Here is a 23,605-nt window from a genome sequence, read left to right on the forward strand (position 1 = left end):
TATAGAAGGAGAAATGATTGGTGCTATATGTTTTCTGCTTTGTTTGATACGATTTTATGGTACGTATCTTTTTTTTTATTTGTCCTAACCAAATTGGATTGTTTAGGCAGGATAGCTTTATTTATTTATTTATGTACACAAAATTATATACAGAAGCATTTACTACAGCAATTCTAGTACAAAGGTGCTACTTATTAGTATTATAGTACAAAGCTTTATTTATTTCCGAACATAACATAAAGAACGAAATAATAGAAATGCTGTTGTTCCATAATTGTAATTCTTTTTAATTAAAATACATGTTTAAGCTAAAGGTGTAGTTGGAAGTGTTAGAATTAAAAACATTAATTAGAAATTGGTCAATATGTATGTAATAATAATGAGTAGATAACTGGATAATTCCGAATCGACAATTTCATTCGTTTCTCAAATTTTAAGAAATAAGGTGTTTTCTCGTAATACTTAAAATGTATCATCATATATTTTCCAGCTGTCACAGTCTCAGGCGCTGAAGTCTACGTGATCAATACAAAATCCAATGACGGTGATGTCCACAGATTATCCCTGGCCATAGATAAAAAGTCTTTGACGTTCAATCCGGTCACATCAGGAGACCCAGGGAAAGCTGATGCCGAGAAGTTGTTCTCTATTTTTAAGCATTCCGCAAACCTTCAACCGATAGAAATTTCTCCTAAACAAAACAGATTATTCGGCAACATTTATGGATCACCAAAACTTCAAAAGAAATTTAAAAGGCCTAAGCACGATAATCTTAATATTCTGGAAGAGCTGGAGCCATTTTTAAAATTACTTCTAAATCAGAAGACTCCCGTAGTGAAAAAACCCTTTGTAGATCTAACGAGGGTAGAGAAACAATTTTCTGAAGATTACATAGACCTCGGCGATATTAGTCGTAAACAACCAAAATCTGGCTTCTCACAAGATTACATAGATTTCAGATTTTTGAGAAAACCTTACAGGCCCAGGAGAGCGATAGTAGGACTGAAAGAAGCGTTAAGATCCTACAACGAGGACAGTGATGATGACGATGAAGATGATGAAGAGACAAAATCTAAGAGATTTGAAGTGGTGAAGAATAAACATAACCAGAAAGATATAAAAAGCGACTCTCCTTCTGATGACAGTAATGATGACGTGAGAAAGGGCAGTTTAGAAGATTTGGATTCAGACGAAGACTTCAGTGAGTTATCCGATAAAATTACTTCTAAAACGAAAAAGAAAACTAAGAAAGCAAAAAAGAAAGCTTCAGATGAAGACAAGGATGTCGATAAGGAGGTAGAACTGTATTTGCAAGGCAATAAACTGACAATGTACCCTCCGATGGAAGATTCGGGTGAAAATAGCGATGACACAAGAAGACTGGCAAACAGGCGAATGAGAATGCCATATTTTCTGCCGAAACACTACAACTGGTCACAAAAAGACATTCCTAATTTAGGTTATTTCTTCTTTAATGGTCCTAAAGGCGTTTCCCTTGATTCAGACTAAAGTTCATATCTTATAAATTAATACTATAAATTATACTGATTAACTTTTTTTAAATAACATCATTGTATTTTCCATACAAATGTAGCTGAACTGATTTGAGTGTGGCAATGTTTAGGTCTGTTGTTAACCCCTAAAAATATCTGTTTCAATAATCTTATAAAGAAATTCGGTTAAATTAACGATTACGACGTAAAATTGGAGGTGAGAAAGGAGAACTAGTTATAAAGTTAGATAATATTTGCGATTTTAAATAATAAGAACATGACAGCCCAGCGTTTTAATCACTGACCTATAATAATCCCTACGGTAAAGGTAATAGGATTGCTTAAGTTCAAAATAAAACACACATGTAATCTGGAAAAAAATATATAATTCACTGAATAAAACAACGATAATATCAACAATCTAAGATTTTCTAAATGCTTACATACAGGAATACTATCCGACCGGCACTCGGGCCCTTAGGTATAAACATGACTACAGTTTAGACGTAATACTTATGAAAAAAACATGGCAACTCGCCCGTGTACGTCCGATGGAACTTTTCAGCCCTTAAAATACTTAATTCTCCTGGCTTTTATCCTAGTTTTTCTCCTGTAAATAAAATCTATTTCGAGTAAACCTTTAACCATGATTCTGACTCGGGTGAGTCAGGTTTTAAGACGAAGCGACTTAAGTCCAACTTCCGCAATCTTTGCAGGGGAACCCGTATTAGACCATAGGTATTTACGTCCTGTCTAGGCATTTTTTTAATACTACATATAGTAAAATCAGCTTTTCGGCAGACTAAAATTCCTCCTACTCTTCTCTCTGCCGTAGAAGGCTACTAAAAACGTTGAATACAAAGAAGAAGCTTCCTTTTTCTTTATTCAATTGTGCTTGGACTCGCCAGAGCAGACGAAACCGGGACTAAAGCCAGAAAGATTAAGAATATTTTGGACAAAAATAATGACAAGCGACAAAAAAAAATATAGTTTTTACAAAAACTAAAATTTAAAAGAATTATGGACGTAGGTACGTACGGGCTAGAACGGAACGTAACACACAGTGAGCGACTGCGGGTTGGAAGCACGGCGTGTTTTCTTTTTTTTTGACATTAAAAAAAAACATCAAACTCGTCACATCACACACATTCGTATTGACATACCTAATAAGTTGTACATACATTCATGTTTTTTAATGTCGACAATGACCACGACCACGACCATTCGTCCACGATTTAGATTTAAGAGATCTACATTTGTAAATTGACGTCCGATGAAAATGCTGCAGTGTAGTTTGTTCCGCCGCTTCTTGTACACGTGCGCTTTGGAAGCGGTAGTATTTATAATTAGATTTAAGTTATGTGACGTCAATAAGTGCTTGTATCCAATTTTGAAAATAAATCTATTGTATTCATCAAATTGAAACGCGGGCCTTCGGCGCTTCACCGCAGTGTGACCACTTCGTAAAACTTTGTTAGACTAGACAGAGCCTTTATACGCTGCTTATTTTTATGCTGTCCGAAGCCTTCAGAGGCAGAATATCTGTTCAAGCAAACTGTACCTAAATAATTACGACCTATATTATAACCATATTGAAGGAATAAATGATAATGATTTTGGATTAAGAGTTTCTTGTGTTACAATTTGGTACTTGGCCCGCTTCAAACTGCATTACATCTGGTTTTCATTCCGCTGTTGGTGTAACCCGCTACTTCCAACCCGCATTGATATCTGTGCGTGTTCCGCTTATCAATTGGACCTCATCGGAATTCATGCAAAGGTTTGATGCAAACAATTGAGATTCCGTCTTTGGAGGAATCATTAACAATATTTTTCTCTAATTAATTATAAATCATGGGATAAAATAACACAAAATGTACAATTCGCAATTGGTATACGCATGTAGGTCAACGCAATATTATGTTTTGTTTTTTTATAAACTTTTCTTAATTCAACAAAATTAAATACTGAAAGGTGTAGTAAATCTATTATCCTTTAGAGCCCACGCTTTGAAAATTATAATGAAATCATATAATAAATGATGAAAGAATTAAAGATGAATGCAATTAAAATCAAGAGCACTTTTTAGTTTGGGATATATATATAAATTGGAATAATAAAAAGTGTACATTTTGCGTTTTACACATTCTGCGTCACCAGCCCGATACAAGTCTGTTCGGCAAATTCCTCCAAATGCTCTTACTCACATTTAACACTCGCAAAATGACAAAATTATTATCTTGGAATGGAAGAAACATAGATTATTATTTTAATATAACCACGATCATTGTAACGCTTTCTCTCCATTACAATATTTTAAAGTAATTTTTACATTACAATACTAAAAAAGGTTCCTTTAATTTTATAAAGGTAAATTTATAATAGGTGTATGAGTTTTGAATTTGTATGGCTACCATGAGACTTTCTTAACCAGAAACGCCTTTAGCTGAAAGAAGTAGACGAATTAAATTTTATACTGTTTAAAAATTCATGGCAACCATACAAATATTGTGAAAAAATAACTCGTCAATTGAAGCTATTCAATATATTTATAGCTATTTAACATGGAAAATGTAATTTATTCCACAATTTACAATAATTATTTATTATTATTCATCGCGGCAAGTCAATTACAATTCATTCTTGATAGATTATTAAAAATATTTTTATTTTTTGCAGTAACCGCTCATTTGCTATTTACAATTGGACCTTACAACATGTAAAATTTAATTAAAAATGGAAGTGAAAATCGTGTGTATTAAGCGTGAATATGTAAAAATAGAATGAACCATACGTAAGGTATAAATTCCGAATTCTTTCCTATTATTACATATTTATTAAATCAAAATTATGTAATGAAACTCCACTTTATTAAATATTTTACAGCTTGTTTAAAAAAAATCAAATCAGCACTTTCATAAAAACAAAATAAAAAAAAAAAAATTCTTAATGTCTTTTTAACTTTCGCTCTCCGGCAAAAGTGGAGCTTTCAACACAATCGAGTTAAATTTAATAATTATCTATACAAAATATTCGCACAATTTTTTATAATTATTCACTAATTTATTCATTAATAACATCACGAGTGACAAGCTCAAATTACTAATTTGCTAAAATATATGGACAAGTTACAATATATTCTAATTTAAATTTTTGGAATCCAATACACATGATGTCTTCAATTTCGCAGGCATTTTTTAAAATAAATGTTCCGATCAATTTAAAGGGCGCAAAAACATTAATCGTGAAACATTCTGCGCAATGTAGAGGTTACTAAGTGCATGTGCACTCAATATAACCTTGGCTCAGCTAGGGTTGCCATCCGTCCGGGTTTCCCCGGATTTGTCCTAGTTTAGAGGGCATCCGGGGAGCGTCCGGGGAAGGTTTCATTTGTAGACCGGGTTTTAAAAAATTAATAAATAAAAATGGTGATTTATGACATTTTCAAATGTCTTTTATTGCATTGTATATGTTTAAAAGACGTTGTTGACATGTCCGGCTTTCGGACTCTAAATCCGGGGTTTTCACGCGTCTTGTCCGGTTTTCCAAATTTAAGAGATGGCAACCCTAGGCTCAGCGGATATAATACCAAAAATATATTTAAAAGTGACGGTAGGTTATATACATAATAACTGCATAACTCATTCATTAAAAAAAATTAAATATGGTTCGCACAAATTAAGTTCAATTTAAGGGTACATTCAAGTAATATGTGAAAGGTTTATTTTCAAAAAAAGGTTCTATTAAACAAATAGTACTATGGAGACACTGCAAGTAAACTTATTTTCTAGTATATAATTTGTACGAACCATATATATAAAATAAATAAATAGTAGAAAACATATTAAATTATCAATTTTATATCCTATAATATTAAAATATTAAAAAAAAAAAAAGGCCGATAATAATTTCAATTAAATCAATCTATTCACTAATAGTAATTTTGTTTACGTATACACTGGCAACATTCGATTAAGTAAAACGAATTCTTATTTAAAAATTGTTATTACTACAATTGAATTTGATGTCAAAATTCAATATAGGCACATATTGTAGCATACATATATGTATGTATAAATAAAAATTCGTATCTGAGCTAGGGCCTTTAAAAATAATAAAATTCCTCGTTGTACACTTCGTACTTACAATATGAAAAATCGAATCTATTTTTTTTCGTTTCTATTTAATTGTGTGAAATACAAAATTGTAATATGTAAGGCATTGTCCACACTATAACGTACCGCGTATAGAGGTCAAACATCTACAGTGTGTAATAGAAAGGTCACGGTTTTTATATACATAAAGGTCACGATACTGAACAGTACGAACAAATTTTCCCATAGGGAATCGGTCGAATTAAAAAAAAAAATAGGGCTCAGCTGTTTATATCTCTATGTACTCGCCTCAGTACAAGATCAATTGTCATGTAAACGAAAATTTTTACTTTAGAAAAAAATTTCCCGCGGTTAACTAATATTCGAATACAAAAATAGTACAAATAAAATTCTAAGGGTCCGAAGATAGTTCCTTGTAGAACACCATGTTTAGTTTGTCGTGTATTGAACTCATTTTGTAAACACGCTCATGTATTGCTTTAAAAGTAAAAGAAGACATCAGGAAACAAATGGTTTCACATACATTCAATAGGATCGAGGAGACGACGGAAGATCGTTAATTTAAACAAAATACATATTCAAACGCCTTTCACAATTCAAGTTTAATTTTGCACACATATTTATCATGCCATTCAAGAAGAAAGTGGAAGCCTTAGGATACAACAACTTTACATTTATTAGAGACATGTTTTTATTAAAAGAAATCATGTAATATATCACTAAAAATAGACAAAGAGTTAAGCTTCGCATCAGTGATAAAGATAAGAGAACATTTAAGAGAAACAACATTCAGTCATTAGTCGTCTTTGTTCAAAATGTTTAATACAGTCATGAAATAGGTTATATTCTCGAAACTTTCGTTTACACAACGCCAACATATTTTATATCACTTCGAAATTTCATTTATATCGACACCACCAAAAGTCAATCAACCACAAAATTAGGTGAGACTTGAAAATTTCATTTACACATAACATCAACTTAATGTCACATCGAAATTTCATTTACATACACCATCAAAATCGAACCTAAAAAACCACAAAACACAAGAAACACCAAACCTCCAATTCTTACCTTAATCATCTTAACCGCTTCCGAAAATCTAACCTTAAGGTTAATAAAGTTCCAATCACTTCAGTCCTTTTTATTGAACAGCCAATTCAGCAGCGCTTGAAGCACTATGGCCAGTACAAATCCCACGACCATGTGCCAGTTTCTGCCTATCTCTGGGGTGGCACCCACGTGGGTCCTCATCGCGGCTCGCTGGGTCACACCCAGGGCGTCTACGGTTTTAGCCAGGCGTTCTATCGCATTAGTGTGGTCGCGAAGTGAGCAATCGATGGCCACTAAAGTCTGTTTCAGATTAGGTTTTCTGTTAAACGAAAAAAAAGGGTTAATGTTAACATATTTCTATATAACTAGAGATACAAAAGTGCCGTGTGGTTCCCGGCATAAACATACATAACATAAACATGTAAAAGGCAACCTGTCACTATTTGAATGTCAATTCTATCATTAAGCCAAACAGATGAACGTGGCCTTTCAGTCTTTTCAAGACTGTTGGCTCTGTCTAGCCCATAAGGGATATAGACGTGATCATATGTGTGTATACAAACAAATATACTAACATATAGTCACGTCTTTATCCTTTCCGAGGTTGACAGACAGACATTGAGTTAGCCTCGAAGTACATAATTTCGAGACTTGTGTTACGAGACTACTCAGACTACTAACTCAACGATACTATATTTTATAATAAATACTTATATAGATAAACATCCAAGACCCGGGCCAATCAGAAAAACTTGTTTTCTCATCATGCCCTGGCCGGGATTCGAACCCGGGACCTCCGGTGTCACAGACAAGCGTACTACCGCTGAGCCACAGAGGCCGTCAAAATTAATTGATGACACAATAAGATAGCTTTCTGTCTTCCTCAAGTCGTAATCGTTATCAGCTTAGAGCGTCTCTCGATATGTGTTCTTCTGCTTTACATCACTATTTTTTTGGTGAACGTAATACAAAAGATGAGTCTAACTCACGTGGAAGCCTTGGAGTAAGTCTTGACCAGTTCGTCTCTGCTGTCGGAGTCTGACCTCTGCGGCAGGTCCCTGAGCCGGGGGGCAGGAACAGCTGTCCTCTCAGCCGGCCCGCCCAGGGTGCTCTGAATGACGTAATCCTCCTCGTACTCTATCAGCTCTTGAGGCTGCCAGGGGCTGGGGAGAAAGCAGACCGTATTGGTTGGATAAATAGATACATACATCACTACATAGTATAAAACAAAGTCGCTATTTTAGTCTGTTTGTCTGTTATGCTTAAATCTTTAAAATTACGCAACGGATTTTGATGCGGTTTTTTGTAACAGGTACAGTGATTCAAGAGGAAGGTTTTTATGTATAATAACATTTATAATTTTGCACCCGTGCGAAGCCGGGGCGGGTCGCTAGTACATTAATAATAGGCTTACAAATCCTTAATAAGGAATAGACTTACAAACTTGGGATTCTTTTTTAGGCGATGGGCTAGCAACCTGTTACTATTTGAATCTCAATTCTATCATTAAGCCAAATAGCTGAACGTGATGATATAGACGTGACCATATGTATGTATGTATGTACATACATAAAATCACGCCTCCTTCCCGGGGGGGTAGGCAGAGACTACCACCTCTTTCCACTTGCCACGATCTCTGCATACTTTCTGATAAATACCTTGAACAAATAATCTAGATTTTTTAAATGCCGTGTGTTTCTCGGCACCGATAGAAAAAAAGAATGGGACCACTTCAACTTTGTCATGGATGTCGTAAAATGCGAATAAGGGATAGGCCTATAAATTTTGGGTTTCTTCTTTTGGGCGATAGACTAGCAACCTGTCACTATTCGAATTTCAATTCTAACAAAGATACGGAGTTGTCCCATTCCAAAGAGCCGGGAACCACACGGCACTCTCAGAAACCAAACAGAGTTAAAAATATTTTGTTTCAACAATAATATTTACCTTGTATTTACGTGGTTATACTTCCAACATTGGTCGGTGATTCCTGTAAAAAAAAAAAGAATATTTTTTAAGAATTGCTCTGCAAAAGGACGAAATTATGAGGCTTCTGTTAAAAATAGTCATATAATTTCTATTTAGAAAACAAAACGACTATAGTTAAAACATTTTAATTATTCAATATAATTTATTTTTGTGAAAACAGGTTACAATGGTGTTACATTTTGGTTAGAACGTAGAAAAAAAGGCGGACGGAGTTTTACTATACGGCAAAATGAAGCACTTTATTTTCTGTCACTCACACATGCGTACAATGCCGCCATTACGATGCTTCATTATTTTTGCAAGCATCACTCCGTCCGCCTTTTTTTCTTCGTCTATAAATAATACGGGACAAATTACACAGATTGAGGTAGCCCCGAAGTAAGTTCGAGACATTTGTTACGAGATACTAACCCAACGATACTATATTTTATGATAAATACGCTATGGTCCCATACTAATGAATAAACATTTTGAATTTGAATTTATAAGACACATTGCATTGAAGAGACAAGACACATTGAAGAGATTTCTTCTGAAATAAGCAGAACCTTTGTAATTTTGTTTCTTGTGTTTATCAGTCTCGATGTTATCTGTGTACATAAATTAGTAAATAAATAAATAAAATAAATTGCCGTATGGATTCCGTCACCAATAAAAAAAAAGAATAAGGCCACTCCTTCTCATACCCATGCATGTCGTGCGACTAAGGGATAGGCTGATAAACTTGAGATTCTTCTTATAGGCGATGGGCTAGCAATCTGTCACTATTTGAATCTTAATTCCATAATCAAGCCAAACAGCAGAACGTGGCCTATCAGTGTTTTCAAGACTATCGGCTCCGTCTACCCCGCAATGGATATAGACGTGACTATATGTATTTATGTGTGACCCACTGACCTTCCGGCACATCAAGACTGTCTCCTCTGTCTACCCCGCAAGGGATATAGACGTGACTATATGTATTTATGTATGACCCACTGACCTTCCGGCACATCAAGACTGTCCCCTCTGTCTACCCCGCAAGGGATATAGACGTGACTTTGTGTATGTATGTAGTGTGACATGTCGTGACGTGACTACCACTGACCTTCCGGCGCCGCAGCCGCGAGGTCCCTGTGGAAGTGCCGCGGCGTCCACGGCGACAACAGGTTCCTGGCCCTCGTGCGCTGAGCCTCTTCTATTATCGTCTTTTGCTCTGTGGCCGCCACCTGCAGATATTAATTATGGTAAAAAAAATATACATATATATATATCCTATGTCATATAAATAATACAAGACATGATGGGATGAGATGGAACCGGATGGAATGAGACGGAATGAGACGGAATAAGGCGAAATGAGATGAAGTGGGACCGAATGAGACGGAATGAGGCCGAATGAGACTGAATGAGACGGAATGAGGCGGAATGAGGCCGAATGAGACTGAATGAGACGGAATAAGGCGGAATGAGATGAAGTGGGACCGAATGAGACGGAATGAGGCCGAATGAGACTGAATGAGACGGAATGAGGCGGAATGAGGCCGAATGAGACTAAATGAGGCGGGATGAGGCCGAATGAGACGGAATGAGGCGGGATGAGGCCGAATGAGACGGAATGAGGCGGGATGAGGCCGAATGAGACTAAATGAGACGGAATGAGGCGGAATGAGGCCGAATGAGACTAAATGAGGCGGGATGAGGCCGAATGAGACGGAATGAGGCGGGATGAGGCCGAATGAGACTAAATGAGACGGAATGAGGCGGAATGAGGCCGAATGAGACTAAATGAGGCGGGATGAGGCCGAATGAGACGGAATGAGGCGGGATGAGGCCGAATGAGACTAAATGAGGCCGAATGAGACTGAATGAGGCGGGATGAGGCCGAATGAGACTGAATGAGACGGAATGAGGCGGAATGAGGCCGAATGAGACTGAATGAGGCGGAATGAGGCCGAATGAGACGGAATGAGGCGGAATGAGGCCGAATGGGACTGAATGAGACGGAATGAGGCGGAATGAGACGGAATGAGGCGGAATGAGACTGAATGAGGCGGAATGAGGCCGAATGAGACTGAATGAGACGGAATGGAACGGAATGAGGCGGAATGAGACGGAATGAGATTGAATGAGGCGGAATGAGACGAAATGAAACGGAATGAGACGGAATGAGACTGAATGAGGCGGAATGAGACGAAATGAGGCGAAATGAGATGAAATGAGATGGAATGAGACGGAATGGAACGGAATGAGGCGGAATGAGGCGGAATGAGACGAAATGACATGGAATTAAAAATAAACAAGACACGATCACCTGGTCGTCGTTCTGTATGGCCTCGGAGACCTTGAGCCAGAGTCTCTGCGACTCGTGCTCCGCCTGCCTGTCCAGGGACATCAGGTATCGCGTCATCCTCTGTTCTAAGACGGAATGAGGCGAAATGAGATGGAATGAGACCGAATGAGGCGGAATGAGACGGAATGAGGCGGAATGAGACGAAATGAGGCCGAATGAGACAGAATGAGACGGAATGAGGCGGAATGAGATGGAATGAGGCCGAATGAGACAGAATGAGACGGAATGAGGCGGAATGAGATGGAATGAGACGGAATGCGACGGAATGAGTCGGAATGCGTCGAAATGAGGCGGAATGAGACGAAATTAGATGGTATTAAATAAACAAGGCATGACCTGGTCGTCGTTCTGTATAGCCTCGGAGACCTTCAGCCAGAGTCTCTGCGACTCGTGCTCCGCCTGCCTGTCCAGGGACATCAGGTATCGCGTCATCCTCTGTTCTAAGACGGAATGAGGCGAAATGAGATGGAATGAGACCGAATGAGACGGAATGAGGCGGAATGAGACTGAATGAGGCCGAATGAGACTGAATGAGGCGGAATGAAACGGAATGAGACTGAATGAGGCGGAATGAGACAGAATGAGGCGGAATGAGACGAAATGAGGCGGAATGAGACGAAATGACATGGAATTAAAAATAAACAAGGCATGATCACCTGGTCGTCGTTCTGTATGGCCTCGGAGACCTTCAGCCAGAGTCTCTGCGACTCGTGCTCCGCCTGCCTGTCCAGGGACATCAGGTATCGCGTCATCCTCTGTTCTAAGACGGAATGAGGCGAAATGAGATGGAATGAGACCGAATGAGACGGAATGAGGCGGAATGAGACTGAATGAGGCCGAATGAGACTGAATGAGGCGGAATGAAACGGAATGAGACTGAATGAGGCGGAATGAGACAGAATGAGGCGGAATGAGACGAAATGAGGCGGAATGAGACGAAATGACATGGAATTAAAAATAAACAAGACACGATCACCTGGTCGTCGTTCTGTATGGCCTCGGAGACCTTGAGCCAGAGTCTCTGCGACTCGTGCTCCGCCTGCCTGTCCAGGGACATCAGGTATCGCGTCATCCTCTGTTCTAAGACGGAATGAGGCGAAATGAGACCGAATGAGGCGGAATGCGGCAGAATGAGACGGAATGAGATTGAATGAGGCGGAATGAGATGGAATGAGACGGAATGCGACGGAATGAGTCGGAATGCGTCGAAATGAGATTGAATGAGGCGGAATGAGACGGAATGAGACGAAATGACATGGAATTAAAAATAAACAAGGCATGATCACCTGGTCGTCGTTCTGTATGGCCTCGGAGACCTTCAGCCAGAGTCTCTGCGACTCGTGCTCCGCCTGCCTGTCCAGGGACATCAGGTATCGCGTCATCCTCTGCTCTTTTAGCTCGGCCACGTCCAGTAGACAGCTGTCCTCCTTAAATTTTATCAAAGGTTATATTTTGAGCGGCGCTTCGCTCCCGTGGGTATTTAGAGAATAATAGTATACTTTGTCATTGCTAAGGGAATTTCTTGAAATTCTCTATCAGTGTAACAAATTTCGTTTCGAGTTTATTCCATACAGATATACAAATCTTTTGTCTTTATTATATATATATATATATATATATATATATATATATATATATATATATATATATATATATATATATATATGTATATATATATATATAATCACGTCTAAATTGATCTTCTCTCTCTTGACTTTAGTCCCGGTTACGTCTTGACCACTCTGGAAAGGAGCCCGCGGGAGACCCCAGGAATATAAGATTCACCCAATCCAGGATCCATGGTTGACCTTTGACCATGGATTCTGGATTGGGCGAGTCAGGTTTTTACACGAAGCGACTCCCGTCTGACCTCCGCAACCTTTGCAGGTAAACTTAACCCGTATTGGATCCATGGTTACACATCCAGTCGCCTGAATGTGCAGATTTCCTCACGATGTTTTCTCTAAACGTAAGAGCATCGGTTACTATTCAAACTAATGTACGTAACTTTGAAAATAGTCATTGGTACATGGCCGAGGTGGAATTTGAACCTGTGCTTTTGCACATCACGCATTTTAACCGGACACTACCGATTCGACCACCACGACGCTCTTCGACGATTTTTAACTATATTAACATATGTATACTAATATTATAAAGCTGAAGAATTTGTTTGTTTGAACGCGCTAATCTCAGGAACTACTGGTTCGAATTGAAAAATTATTTTTGTGTTGAATAAACCATTTATCCAGAAAGGATTTGGGCTATAAAACATCACGCTGCAACTATTAGGAGCGAAGAAATAATGGAAAATATGAAAAAAAAAAACGGGTAAAATTATTCATCCTTGAGGGCTTCAACGATGCCCAAAATAACTATTCCACGCGGACGAAGTCGCGGGCGCAGCTAGTTTCCTACAATCAGAGATAAGGAGAATGTACATATATTAACAAAGTACTCACCCCAGTCTTCTTGTCTTTAATATCGATTTTACCGTCCCAGTAACCTTCCAGAGAGGCGACAGTATCTTTACCTTTCTTTATACGCCCAGAGATGGCGTTGGTCTGTTCCGAACTACCAAGGAAGGACTGAAATAGAATAATACATACATACATACACATGGTCACGTCTCTATCCCTTGCGGGGTAGACAGAGCCAACAGTCTTGAAAAGACTGAATGGCCACGTTCAGCTATTGGTTCGGCTTATTAATAGAATTGAGATTCAAATAGTGACAGGTTGCTAGCCCATCGCCTAAAAAGAATCCAAGTTTGTAAGCCTAGCCCTAAGTCGCCTTTTACAACATCCATGGGAAAGAGATGGAGTGGTCCTATTCTTTTTTGTATTGGTGCCGGGAACCACACGTCACCAATAAAATAATCAATACATAATATACATAAATATAATAAAATTGATAATTAACCGGTGTCTGTGTCCTTGAAAGATATTAATAAATAGATTAAAAAAAAATGTTAATAAGAATAGGCTGGAGCTTAAATCCCTCACTAATATTATAAATGCGAAAGTCTGCTTGTCTGTTTCTTTCGCTTCCACAGCTAAACCGCTGGACCGATTCCAATGAAATTTGGTATGTATGTAGTTCAAAAATCGCGTTCTAACATACTGGAAACTGTTTTTTTTTTTTTCTAAAATCTACCCCTAATCACTAAATTGGGGGTGGGTCACGCGAAATGCGACTAACACGTGGACGGAGCCGTGGAAAATGGAAAGCATGAGTTGAGTAAGTATCATTTATTTTAATCCAAGTTCCAAAGCCTGGAGCAGATGCTGCAAGAGGCAAAGCCAGGGTACAGCACTACCACTTCCAGAGACCGTCTCGGCAATATTCGACACAACTGGCGAATCAAACCGAATGAAAACTCAATAAAATAACAACCTTATTACAAGCACATTAAACTCAAAATCCAATAACAAAATGTCGCCTACTACTACTTCGTTCGTAACAGCGGACAGTTCAGTAATCGCGGGTTCAAATGGCCCGCTCTGATTGGCTCAACCGCTCAAATATTTTCGCGCCATACAAAATTAAAGACTCCTGCGCAGGTACATCGGTGTAACTAATAAAACGTGAATTAATAAGAACTCACCCTCAACTTAAATTCGACGTCTGCTTGGTAACCAGTTTCTGAACATATTATGTGTACCTGAAATAAAATATTTTGTGGCGTCATTATACAGGGTGTATTTTCATAGGTTAGGGGAAATTTTTACAGCATGTTTGAACAATGAAACTGAATCGGTTTCCAGTAAAACAAAGTACAAAAAGTAAAAGAAAAAATTTACTCTCCCATACAAATTTGGTCGATCAGTTAATCGGTCTTAGTATGGGAAATTTAAATGTATTTCGCTTTTTGCTTTATGTTTTAACGCAAACCGACTCAGTTTCACTGTCAAATCATGGTGTGAAAATTTACTAATGAAATATAAATTCACCCTGTATAACAATATAACAAAAAATATATATACAGGGTATATGTATATGTTTATATATTTAATAAATACATAAATATATACGGGACAAATAACACAGATTGAGTTAGCCTCGAAGTAAGTTCGAGACTTGTGTTACGAGATACTAACTCAACGATACTATATTTTATAATAAATACTTATATAGATAAACATCCAAGACCCAGGCCAATCAGAAAAAGTTCGTTTCTTATCATGCCCTGGCCGGGATTCGAACCCGGGACCTCCGGTGTCACAGACAAGCGTACTACCGCTGCGCCACAGAGGCCGTCTCTTTTGTTATAAAACCTACCTTCCCTCCTAACTCCATGCTAAGAGTGCCAATGACGATTCCCTTGCAATGCGCGTAGGGCGCCGTCGTAATGTACGTCTCGCCCCAGTTGAGGAGGTGCACTCGTGCGCAGCCTTCCAAGATGGCCGACGTTGAATTACCTGTTTGGAATCATCGAAGTATTGTTATAAATCCTAGCTTATATGAATTTGTTCTCGAATAGGCCAAGTTCAGCTGTTTGGCTTAATGATATAATTGAGATTCAAATATTGACAAGTTACTAGCCAATCGCCTAAAAAAAAGAATCCAAAGTTTATAAGCCTATCCCTTAGTCGCCTTTCACGACATCCATGGGATAGAGATGGAGTGGTCCTATTCTTTTTTCTATAAAAATCGGTTCAGTAGTTTTCGAGTTAATTCCTTACAAACATAGAACAATACCAATATTTCCTCTTTATATATATAACAGACACAGATTTTAGGCTGAAACTAAGAAACTATTTTATTCAATATTGGATTAACCATGAAGAAAATGCTGCAGTGCAGTTTGTTACCGCTTCTTCTGCACTGACGCCTTGGAAGCGGCATTAAACTTAGTTTTAAGTTATTTATTTGACGTCAACCAATGTTGTTAAACCATACGTTTTGACAATTATTAAGCGACTAGCGACCCGCCCCGAATTCGCACGGGTGCAAAATTCGGAAAAAAATATACACAAAAAACCGCATCAAAATCCGTTGCGTAATTTTAAAGATTTAAGCATAAAGACAAACAGACTAAAATAGCGACTTTGTTTTATACTATGTAGTGATGAAGTATCCTATAATAATGAATAAAAATTATGAAATTGAATTCATGTGTCTCCCATCACATCTGATGGTAACTGACGATGAAATAACATAAGCTCACCATAAAATTTCGACTTGGCCAGCAGACTGCCCTCTATGACATAGCCGCCCTTTCTATTTGACACGTAGAAAGCTGACACGGGTGGATGGTGTGACACCTGAAAGTGAAAGAATACATACATTCATATCATCACGTGTATAACCCTTGCGGGGTAGACAGAGGCGACAGTCTTGAAAAGACTTGATTCAAATAGTGAGTTAAAATTGAGTAAAAGAATAAAATATAAAATAAATTGCCGTGTGGTTCCCGGCACCATTACAAAAAAGAATAGGACCACTTCATCTCTTTCGCATGGATGTCGTAAACGGCGACTAAGGGATAGGCTTATAAACTTGGGATTTCTCTTTAAGGCGATGGGCTAGCGACCTGTCACTATTTGAATCTCAATTCTATCATTAAGCCAAATAGCTGAACGTGGCCATTCAGTCTTTTCAAGACTGTTGGCTATATCTACCCCGCAAGGGATATAGACGTGACCAAATGTTTATATGTATGTGTAAAATAAACTAAATTTATAAAATGTAAATAATATAAAAAAATATATAAATCCAAATGAGTGTTTAGGAATGAAGCAGAACTTTTAATAATTTATCGAATTCAAAAGCGGACCTTTAGTCTTCGTTTAAAAACACGAACTGTCTAAACCGTACATACTTATGATTGATTAACTGACCTACGAATAGAAAATACTGTCAAAACAGATCGATAACATTGATAGAATGACGAAATTGACTGACATACGTATACCTGTTCCACGTCCCACAAGCAGTCCTCAACACAACACGAACTGTGTATCTACACCGGACTGAGGCCGGGACTCCACCAAAGCGGAGACGAGACGAGCGGAGAGGAGATGTTTTTTAAACAACCAATAGAATTGAGTTATTGACACGTCTCCTCTCCGCTCAGCTTCAGTGGAGATCGCTGTGCGGAGATGTGTAATATTTGTATGTCGCGATGGAAGCGGAGATGTGAGCTGTGCGCGGACGACGCGCAGTGGAGACGAGAGATGTGCGTACTGAGCACTCAACGCCCCGCACCCGAGCTGAAAAACATCTCTTCTCGCACAGCACACAGCACACCGCACACATCTCCGCTTTGGTGGAGTCCCGCGAGCTGAAAAACATCTCTTCTCGCACAGCACACAGCACACCGCACACATCTCTGCTTTGGTGGAGTCCCGGCCTGACAATGACGAAAAAGATTGGTGCAATACACTGACAAAAGGGATTGACGAAACAGACTGATGCAATACACTGACGAAAGGGATTGTCGCAACAGACTGTCAGACCGACCTGCTCCGCCACGTAGAAGGTGTAGCAATCTGAATCGCGTCCCCTCCAGCAACACCTGAAGGTCTCCCCCAGCACCGGGTTGTAAGGCTTGACTGACACTGACGAAAAAGACTGATGCAATACACTGACAAAACGGATTGACGCAACAGACTGTCGGTAGTAGTACTGACCTGCTCCGCCACGTAGAACGTGTAGCAATCTGAATCGCGTCCCCTCCAGCAACATCTGAAGGTCTCCCCCAGCACCGGGTTGTAGGGCTTGACTGACACTGACGAAAAAGACTGACGCAATACACTGACAAAAGGGATTGACGCAACACACTCTCAGATGTGAAGCACTGACCTGCTCCGCCACGTAGAACGTGTAGCAATCTGAATCGCGTCCCCTCCAGCAACACCTGAAGGTCTCACCCAGCACCGGGTTGTAAGGCTTGACTGACACTGACGAAAAAGACTGACGCAATACACTGACAAAAGGGATTGACGCAACAAACTCTCAGATGTGAATCACTGACCTGCTCCGCCACGTAGAACGTGTAGCAATCTGAATCGCGTCCCCTCCAGCAACACCTGAAGGTCTCCCCCAGCACCGGGTTGTAGGGCTTCTTCAGACCCTTGGGCTTCTTGTACAAGCCGGACAGGTACCATTTGAGCACGCATTTGAACCGGAGGTAGGGGTCTTCGATGGTTTGAGCTCTGCGCAAGATTGGTATATAGTAGGTAATGTATCAGTAATTTTTTAATATCATTTTTTTTTTATAGTGCGTCAGTGACATAATCGTAGTAACTCGATTAAAATGCGTAATGCACATGGAGGCACAGGTTCAACATACATACATATATATAATCACGTCTATATCCCTTGCGGGGTAGACTGAGCCAACAATCTTGTAAAGACTGATAGGCCACGTTCAGCTATTTGGCTTTAAGATAGAATTGTGATTCAAATAGTGACAGGTTGCTAGCCCATCGCCTAAAGAAAGGATCGCAATTTTATAAGCCTATCCCTTAGTCACCTTTTACGACATCCATGGGAAAGAGATGGAGTGGTTCTATTCTTTTTTGTATTGGTGCCGGGAACCGCATAATCGTAGTAACTAGATTAAAATGCGTAATGCACATGGATTCACAGGTTCAAATCCTTTCTCAATTTCTAAATCAAAAAAGCGATACTATTTCGCGCTATAAAAACGGCATCGCGCGTGCCACCGCAGCATGGTGGCAGGATCATGTTCAAAGGCGCAACCCGAGTTCCTCACCAGGAAAATGAGGAAGTAACCGGGATCTACGCCAGGAGGAAGAATAATAAGTATTAGTTATTAATGCCGTGTGATACCCGGCGTCAATATAAAAAAGAATACGACCACTCCATCACATTTCCCATGGATGTCACAAGAGGCGACTAAGGGATAGGCTTACAAACTTGGGATTCTTATTTTAGGCGATGGGCTAGCAATCTGTCGCTATTTGAATATCACTTCTATCACAAAACCATACAGCTGAACGTGGCCTTCATTCTCTTCAAGACTGCTGGCTCTGTCTACCCCACTAGGGATATAGACGTGACTATATGAATGTATGAGGAAAAGGAATTATTAATTACTAATAACTATGTAACTAAAAAATGTAACTCACAGCGCCAGTATGTCCGCGTGGTAGTAATTATCGGAGAGTTTGTCGAGGAACGATCTCGGCTCCAATATGAAGGTAGGCAGAACCACTTTACTCAGGTCCATTCCGGGCCGGACTTGCTTTAGTAAGAACCACAGTAGAGATTTGTTCTCTTCTGCCACCTCCTCTACTAATTCTCCGGCCTGGAAGTAAGAGAAAAAAATTTAGAAATGGCTGTGAATGGATCGTTATAGTTATCTTTATAATTCTCTCTAAGAACGTGGTACTATCCAATTGTAACATGAAAGTTATATTAATATCTTAAAATTGTCACTTCTATTGACAAAATTCTCAAATCGCCTTATATCCTACTAATATTATAAATGCGAAAGTTTGTGAATATGTCAGGATATCAGGATACTGACTGATTACGATGAAATTTGGTATGTAGGTAGCTGAAGACCCAGAATAACATATAGGCTTCCATAGGCTTCCAGGGTTTCCACGCGGACGAAGTCGCGGGCGGCGTCTAATTATAGACATATATATCTTAGGTCATCAAGAATAATAAATTATGTAAACTCTTATTTAGCTTCAAAATTTAGCAAATTAAAAAAATCTGTCAGGATCATCAACATTTTATTCCTTCAATCTCTTCTTCTTCCATTATTCCTATCTAAAAGGTTACATATATCTATGTGGTATAGATCCATCCGAACCACTTTACCTCGCAACTTTTTAACTACCTTTTTCTTGAAATAAATTATGGTTTGTATTTGTATTAACACTCACCACAGCAAAGTCTGTGTCAGAATATTCTTTATACAGGTTCTCAAGTCTAGCTATGTATAATCTCTTGCCAGCTCAAACTTTTGTCTTCTCAATCTTACCCTTCTTCTTTAGCTAATCCTGAATCTATTTTCTATTAATTACTTGTATAAACACTCACCGCACCCACGTCTCTGTCAGGATCCTCAACGTACTAGCTCTCAGGTCTTGCTATGATCCTTTGCTTGTTCATAGTCTTGTCTTTCCAAACTTGTACATCTTCTATAGCTAACTCTAAATCTTTTTTCTATTAATTATTTGTATAAACACTCACCGCACCAACGTCTCTGTCAGGATCCTCCACGTACTAACTCTCAAGTCTTGCTGTAATCTCTTGCTTGTTCAAACTTTTGTCATCTCAAACTTACCCTTCTTCTTTAGCTAATTCTGAATCTATTTTCTATTAATTATTTGTATTAACACTCACCGCACCCACGTCTCTGTCAGGATCCTCCACGTACTGGCTCTCAAGTCTCGCTATGATCGCTTGCTTGTTCAAACTCTTGTCTTCCTGAACTTGCATGCCGGTTCTGGACACCTCGCTGTCTGAATCGGACGCCGCGCCTGCTAACTCTAGAATGTGGGGTTGGGTTGAGTGGTCATCTAGCTTTTGTCTATGGCTTGATGTTATGTACTATGGTTATTACTTCAGATGTAAGGAATCTATCGTGGTTTATAATGTTTATATATAATTTAGAATATATTTTTTTACTTTATCTATCTCTCATTAGTGTTCTTGATTCTATATTCAATTGTTACTTCGATGCTCAATTTTTACCTCAGCAAAGGCAAATCATCAGTGGAAAAAAAAACTAACTAAAAATAGTTCATTAACATATGAAATAATATGGACCACAGTACAAATTTTACTTTTCAGCTGGTGTTAAGCGATACTTAATTTTACGAGTGCATATTACATAAATAATTACCACCATTTTTGTAGCATTATTATTTTCAATTCAAATTAAACTATCATAGCTCTACAATTTCCAAACAGAAAAGTACTTCTAAAGAAAACATTAATAGCGCATTATGAAAACCAGAAAGACAATTCTACTCATATTCCTTATATAGTGCTAATATAAGTCTTTCGGTACTTAAATATTAATAGCGGTAAATAAAATTTGAGAACATTTTAGATATTCTGGTTCATATTTTCCATTATGACAACTCATTGATCAAAGTCTCGATTTATTTGGTCTGTTTTTTTATCTAGATGCATCCTTAATGTAAATAAAAGGTAATAAAACATCATAAAGAAAGTGTAAAAGGACAAACACCAATCACAGCGCGTCATCATTTGCGAGCGTAACATGATTGGCTGATCCTAACACCACCTAACTTTTGTAAGAACTAAGTTGGTTGTAAACAAACCTTTATCGCTATCAGTGAAAATATCATCCTTTACAGACTCCTTGCTGACGCCGTTCTTCTTATAATCCGTCAGAATTGCGGAGTCCGCCGAATACTTCCGAATTTTCAGGTGCGAAAACGCGGCCGCCGGTTCAGAGAACTGTCTCGTCAATTTCTTCTGTAGCCTGAGTAAAATACTCGACCGCCTGCGTTCCGTTTTCGGCGGTTTATCCTTCATGACAGCGGCGAACATTATTTCGGAATCGTGTTCCATTTTCAATTAGAAAAATAACTCATTTTCCCTTCCAACAGATGGCGTTGTATAAAATTTCAAGTCATTTTGTTACTTCACTTTCTTTTTAACAGATGGCGTTGTCTTTATTGTTTTATTTCATCTTCGACTTGTTTAAAAAATTTGTTGAGTCTCTTCTACTTATCAAAAAGTAATTGCTTTTGATTAAAAATTAAACTGACGATGGAGTTTTTGGGTATAAATAGTACTATACTGCTTACTTTTTAAAAAATCATAAGTTATATCTATGATTTATTGCGCATATTATAAAGTTGTATTTCCACAATGACGAAAATGTGTGTGAAATGTGCTAAGTAAAATAATAATGCAGTGTGGTTCCCGGCACCAGTACAAAAAAGAATAGGACAACTCCATCTCTTTCCCATGGATGTCGTAAAAGGCGAGTAAGGGATAGGCTTAGAAACTTGGGATTCTTTTTTTAGGCGATGAGCTGACGACCTGTCACTATTTGAACCTCAATTCTATCATTAAGCCAAATAGCTGAACGTGGCCTATCTGTCTTTTCACGACTGTTGGCTCTGTCTACCCCACAAGGGATATAGACGTGACTATATGTATGTATGTATGTGAATAATAATGAGTTAATTTACACGAAACAACATAACAAACATATAGTTTAAAGATTATTTAATCTGTGATAGCTATTATCTTCATTATCTGTGCACACGATGACATAACCTATGCAAACAGTTGACATTTAACATTTAGCCTTAAAATTTCCCAGTTTAAGTCTTCTTAATTACGTATCATTATATTGTTTGTATAATGTTATTGTCATATTCTTATTACACAAGATTTGTACAAATAAAAATATCTTTACATAAATAATATCTACAGCCTATCTTATATTAAAAATGTGAAAGTTTATTTATGCCGTGTGGTTCCCGGCACCAATAAAAAAAAGAATACAATCACTCCATTCCGTTCCCATGGATGTCGTAAAAGGCGACTAAGGGATAGGCTTATAAACTTGGGATTCATCTTTCAGACCGCTGGCTCTGTCTACCCCGCAAGGGATTTTGATTGTGATTATATGTATGTAATGTATGTAAGTTTGCTGGAGCAATACATACGGTACCTTTCATGCCGGTAAATACCATAGTTCCCATGGGATTTGCGAAAAACCCGTATTCTTCTATAGGTGGCGCTAAATTCGCGCGAACGGACCCTTATTCCTTTGCAGGTGGCGTTAAAATCGCGCGACACACGTTATTTTGTTCTTGACAGCATGAAAAAAAAATTTTGTTTCGAACAAATAAAAGAAAAAATATGAATTCTTTTAATATTATTATGATTCAAATCTCACATGTATGTAAAACAGATGAATTTGTGATTTTATCATTGCTTTATCAGTAAAATTGCAATTTATCTTATCAAAACGATTTTACTATACGTAATAAGCAAGGTTAAACCAAACTTCCTTGACTAAGGATGTTGTTAAAGCCAAATTATTAAAGTATTATATCCACTCTGCAACCGTTCGCCCGCGACTCCGCCCGCGTGTATCGTTCCGGGGGCAAATTTTGTGAAAATCCTCTTTTATTGCACCGCTTGACCATACAATACAAATTATCTTTATTGTCCATAAAAAAAAATACATATGTAGTAGAAACATACATACATTATGAATACGTTGAGCAAAGGCGGACTTATCGCTAAGCAATCTATTCCAGCCAACCTTTGCGTAGTGAAAAGTAAAACCGGTTTGCGATTTTGACGGTGTACAATTTTGACGGTATACAATTTTGCCGGCAAATTTATTAAAACAAAATATTTTAAAAATTTAATCCTTACATGTTGAACACTAACTATGATCCGATAAAATTATGAAATCACATCTGTTTATGGTCGTATCTAGATTGTAACAGCGTGCGTGGGAACCAACCTTGTAAAAATCTAGGTTAGATTTACTATATGGCCTCAGGTCATTATAGCCAATAAATATTACATAAGTAGGTATGTCACAATTTTGTGTGGTAGGTACCCGGCACCAATATAAAAAAGAATATGGATGGATGTCGAAAAAGGCGACTAAAGGGTAGGCTTATAAACTT

At 38.2% G+C, this 23,605-nt stretch overlaps 2 protein-coding genes across 2 annotated transcripts in view; one reads left to right on the top strand and one right to left on the bottom strand.

Annotated features, from left to right (window-relative positions):
• LOC106139978 (putative uncharacterized protein DDB_G0287265) lies at positions 1-1,509 on the top strand. The gene is made up of 2 exons (XM_013341494.2): positions 1-59; positions 491-1,509. Exons 1-2 carry the CDS (start codon positions 14-16, stop codon positions 1,507-1,509), a joined length of 1,065 nt encoding a protein of 354 aa, XP_013196948.2. The 5' UTR covers positions 1-13.
• A 4,367-nt stretch (positions 1,510-5,876) lies between these two features.
• The window catches only part of LOC106139979 (oxysterol-binding protein-related protein 8), a 38,779-nt gene continuing 21,050 nt past the window's right edge, over positions 5,877-23,605 (bottom strand). The window contains exons 10-21 of the mRNA XM_060952221.1: positions 20,313-20,458; positions 19,082-19,260; positions 17,962-18,142; positions 16,153-16,249; positions 15,264-15,403; positions 14,590-14,646; positions 13,445-13,570; positions 12,269-12,409; positions 9,738-9,858; positions 8,609-8,651; positions 7,651-7,824; positions 5,877-6,980 (exon numbers count right to left, since the gene is read on the bottom strand). Of these exons, the coding sequence (XP_060808204.1) occupies positions 6,743-6,980; positions 7,651-7,824; positions 8,609-8,651; positions 9,738-9,858; positions 12,269-12,409; positions 13,445-13,570; positions 14,590-14,646; positions 15,264-15,403; positions 16,153-16,249; positions 17,962-18,142; positions 19,082-19,260; positions 20,313-20,458 (1,643 nt within the window). The 3' untranslated portion in view covers positions 5,877-6,742. The remainder of the gene's footprint in view (positions 6,981-7,650; positions 7,825-8,608; positions 8,652-9,737; positions 9,859-12,268; positions 12,410-13,444; positions 13,571-14,589; positions 14,647-15,263; positions 15,404-16,152; positions 16,250-17,961; positions 18,143-19,081; positions 19,261-20,312; positions 20,459-23,605) is intronic.

This window comes from Amyelois transitella, chromosome 28 (assembly GCF_032362555.1).
Source record: "Amyelois transitella isolate CPQ chromosome 28, ilAmyTran1.1, whole genome shotgun sequence".
NCBI classification, from domain to species: Eukaryota; Metazoa; Arthropoda; class Insecta; order Lepidoptera; family Pyralidae; genus Amyelois; species Amyelois transitella.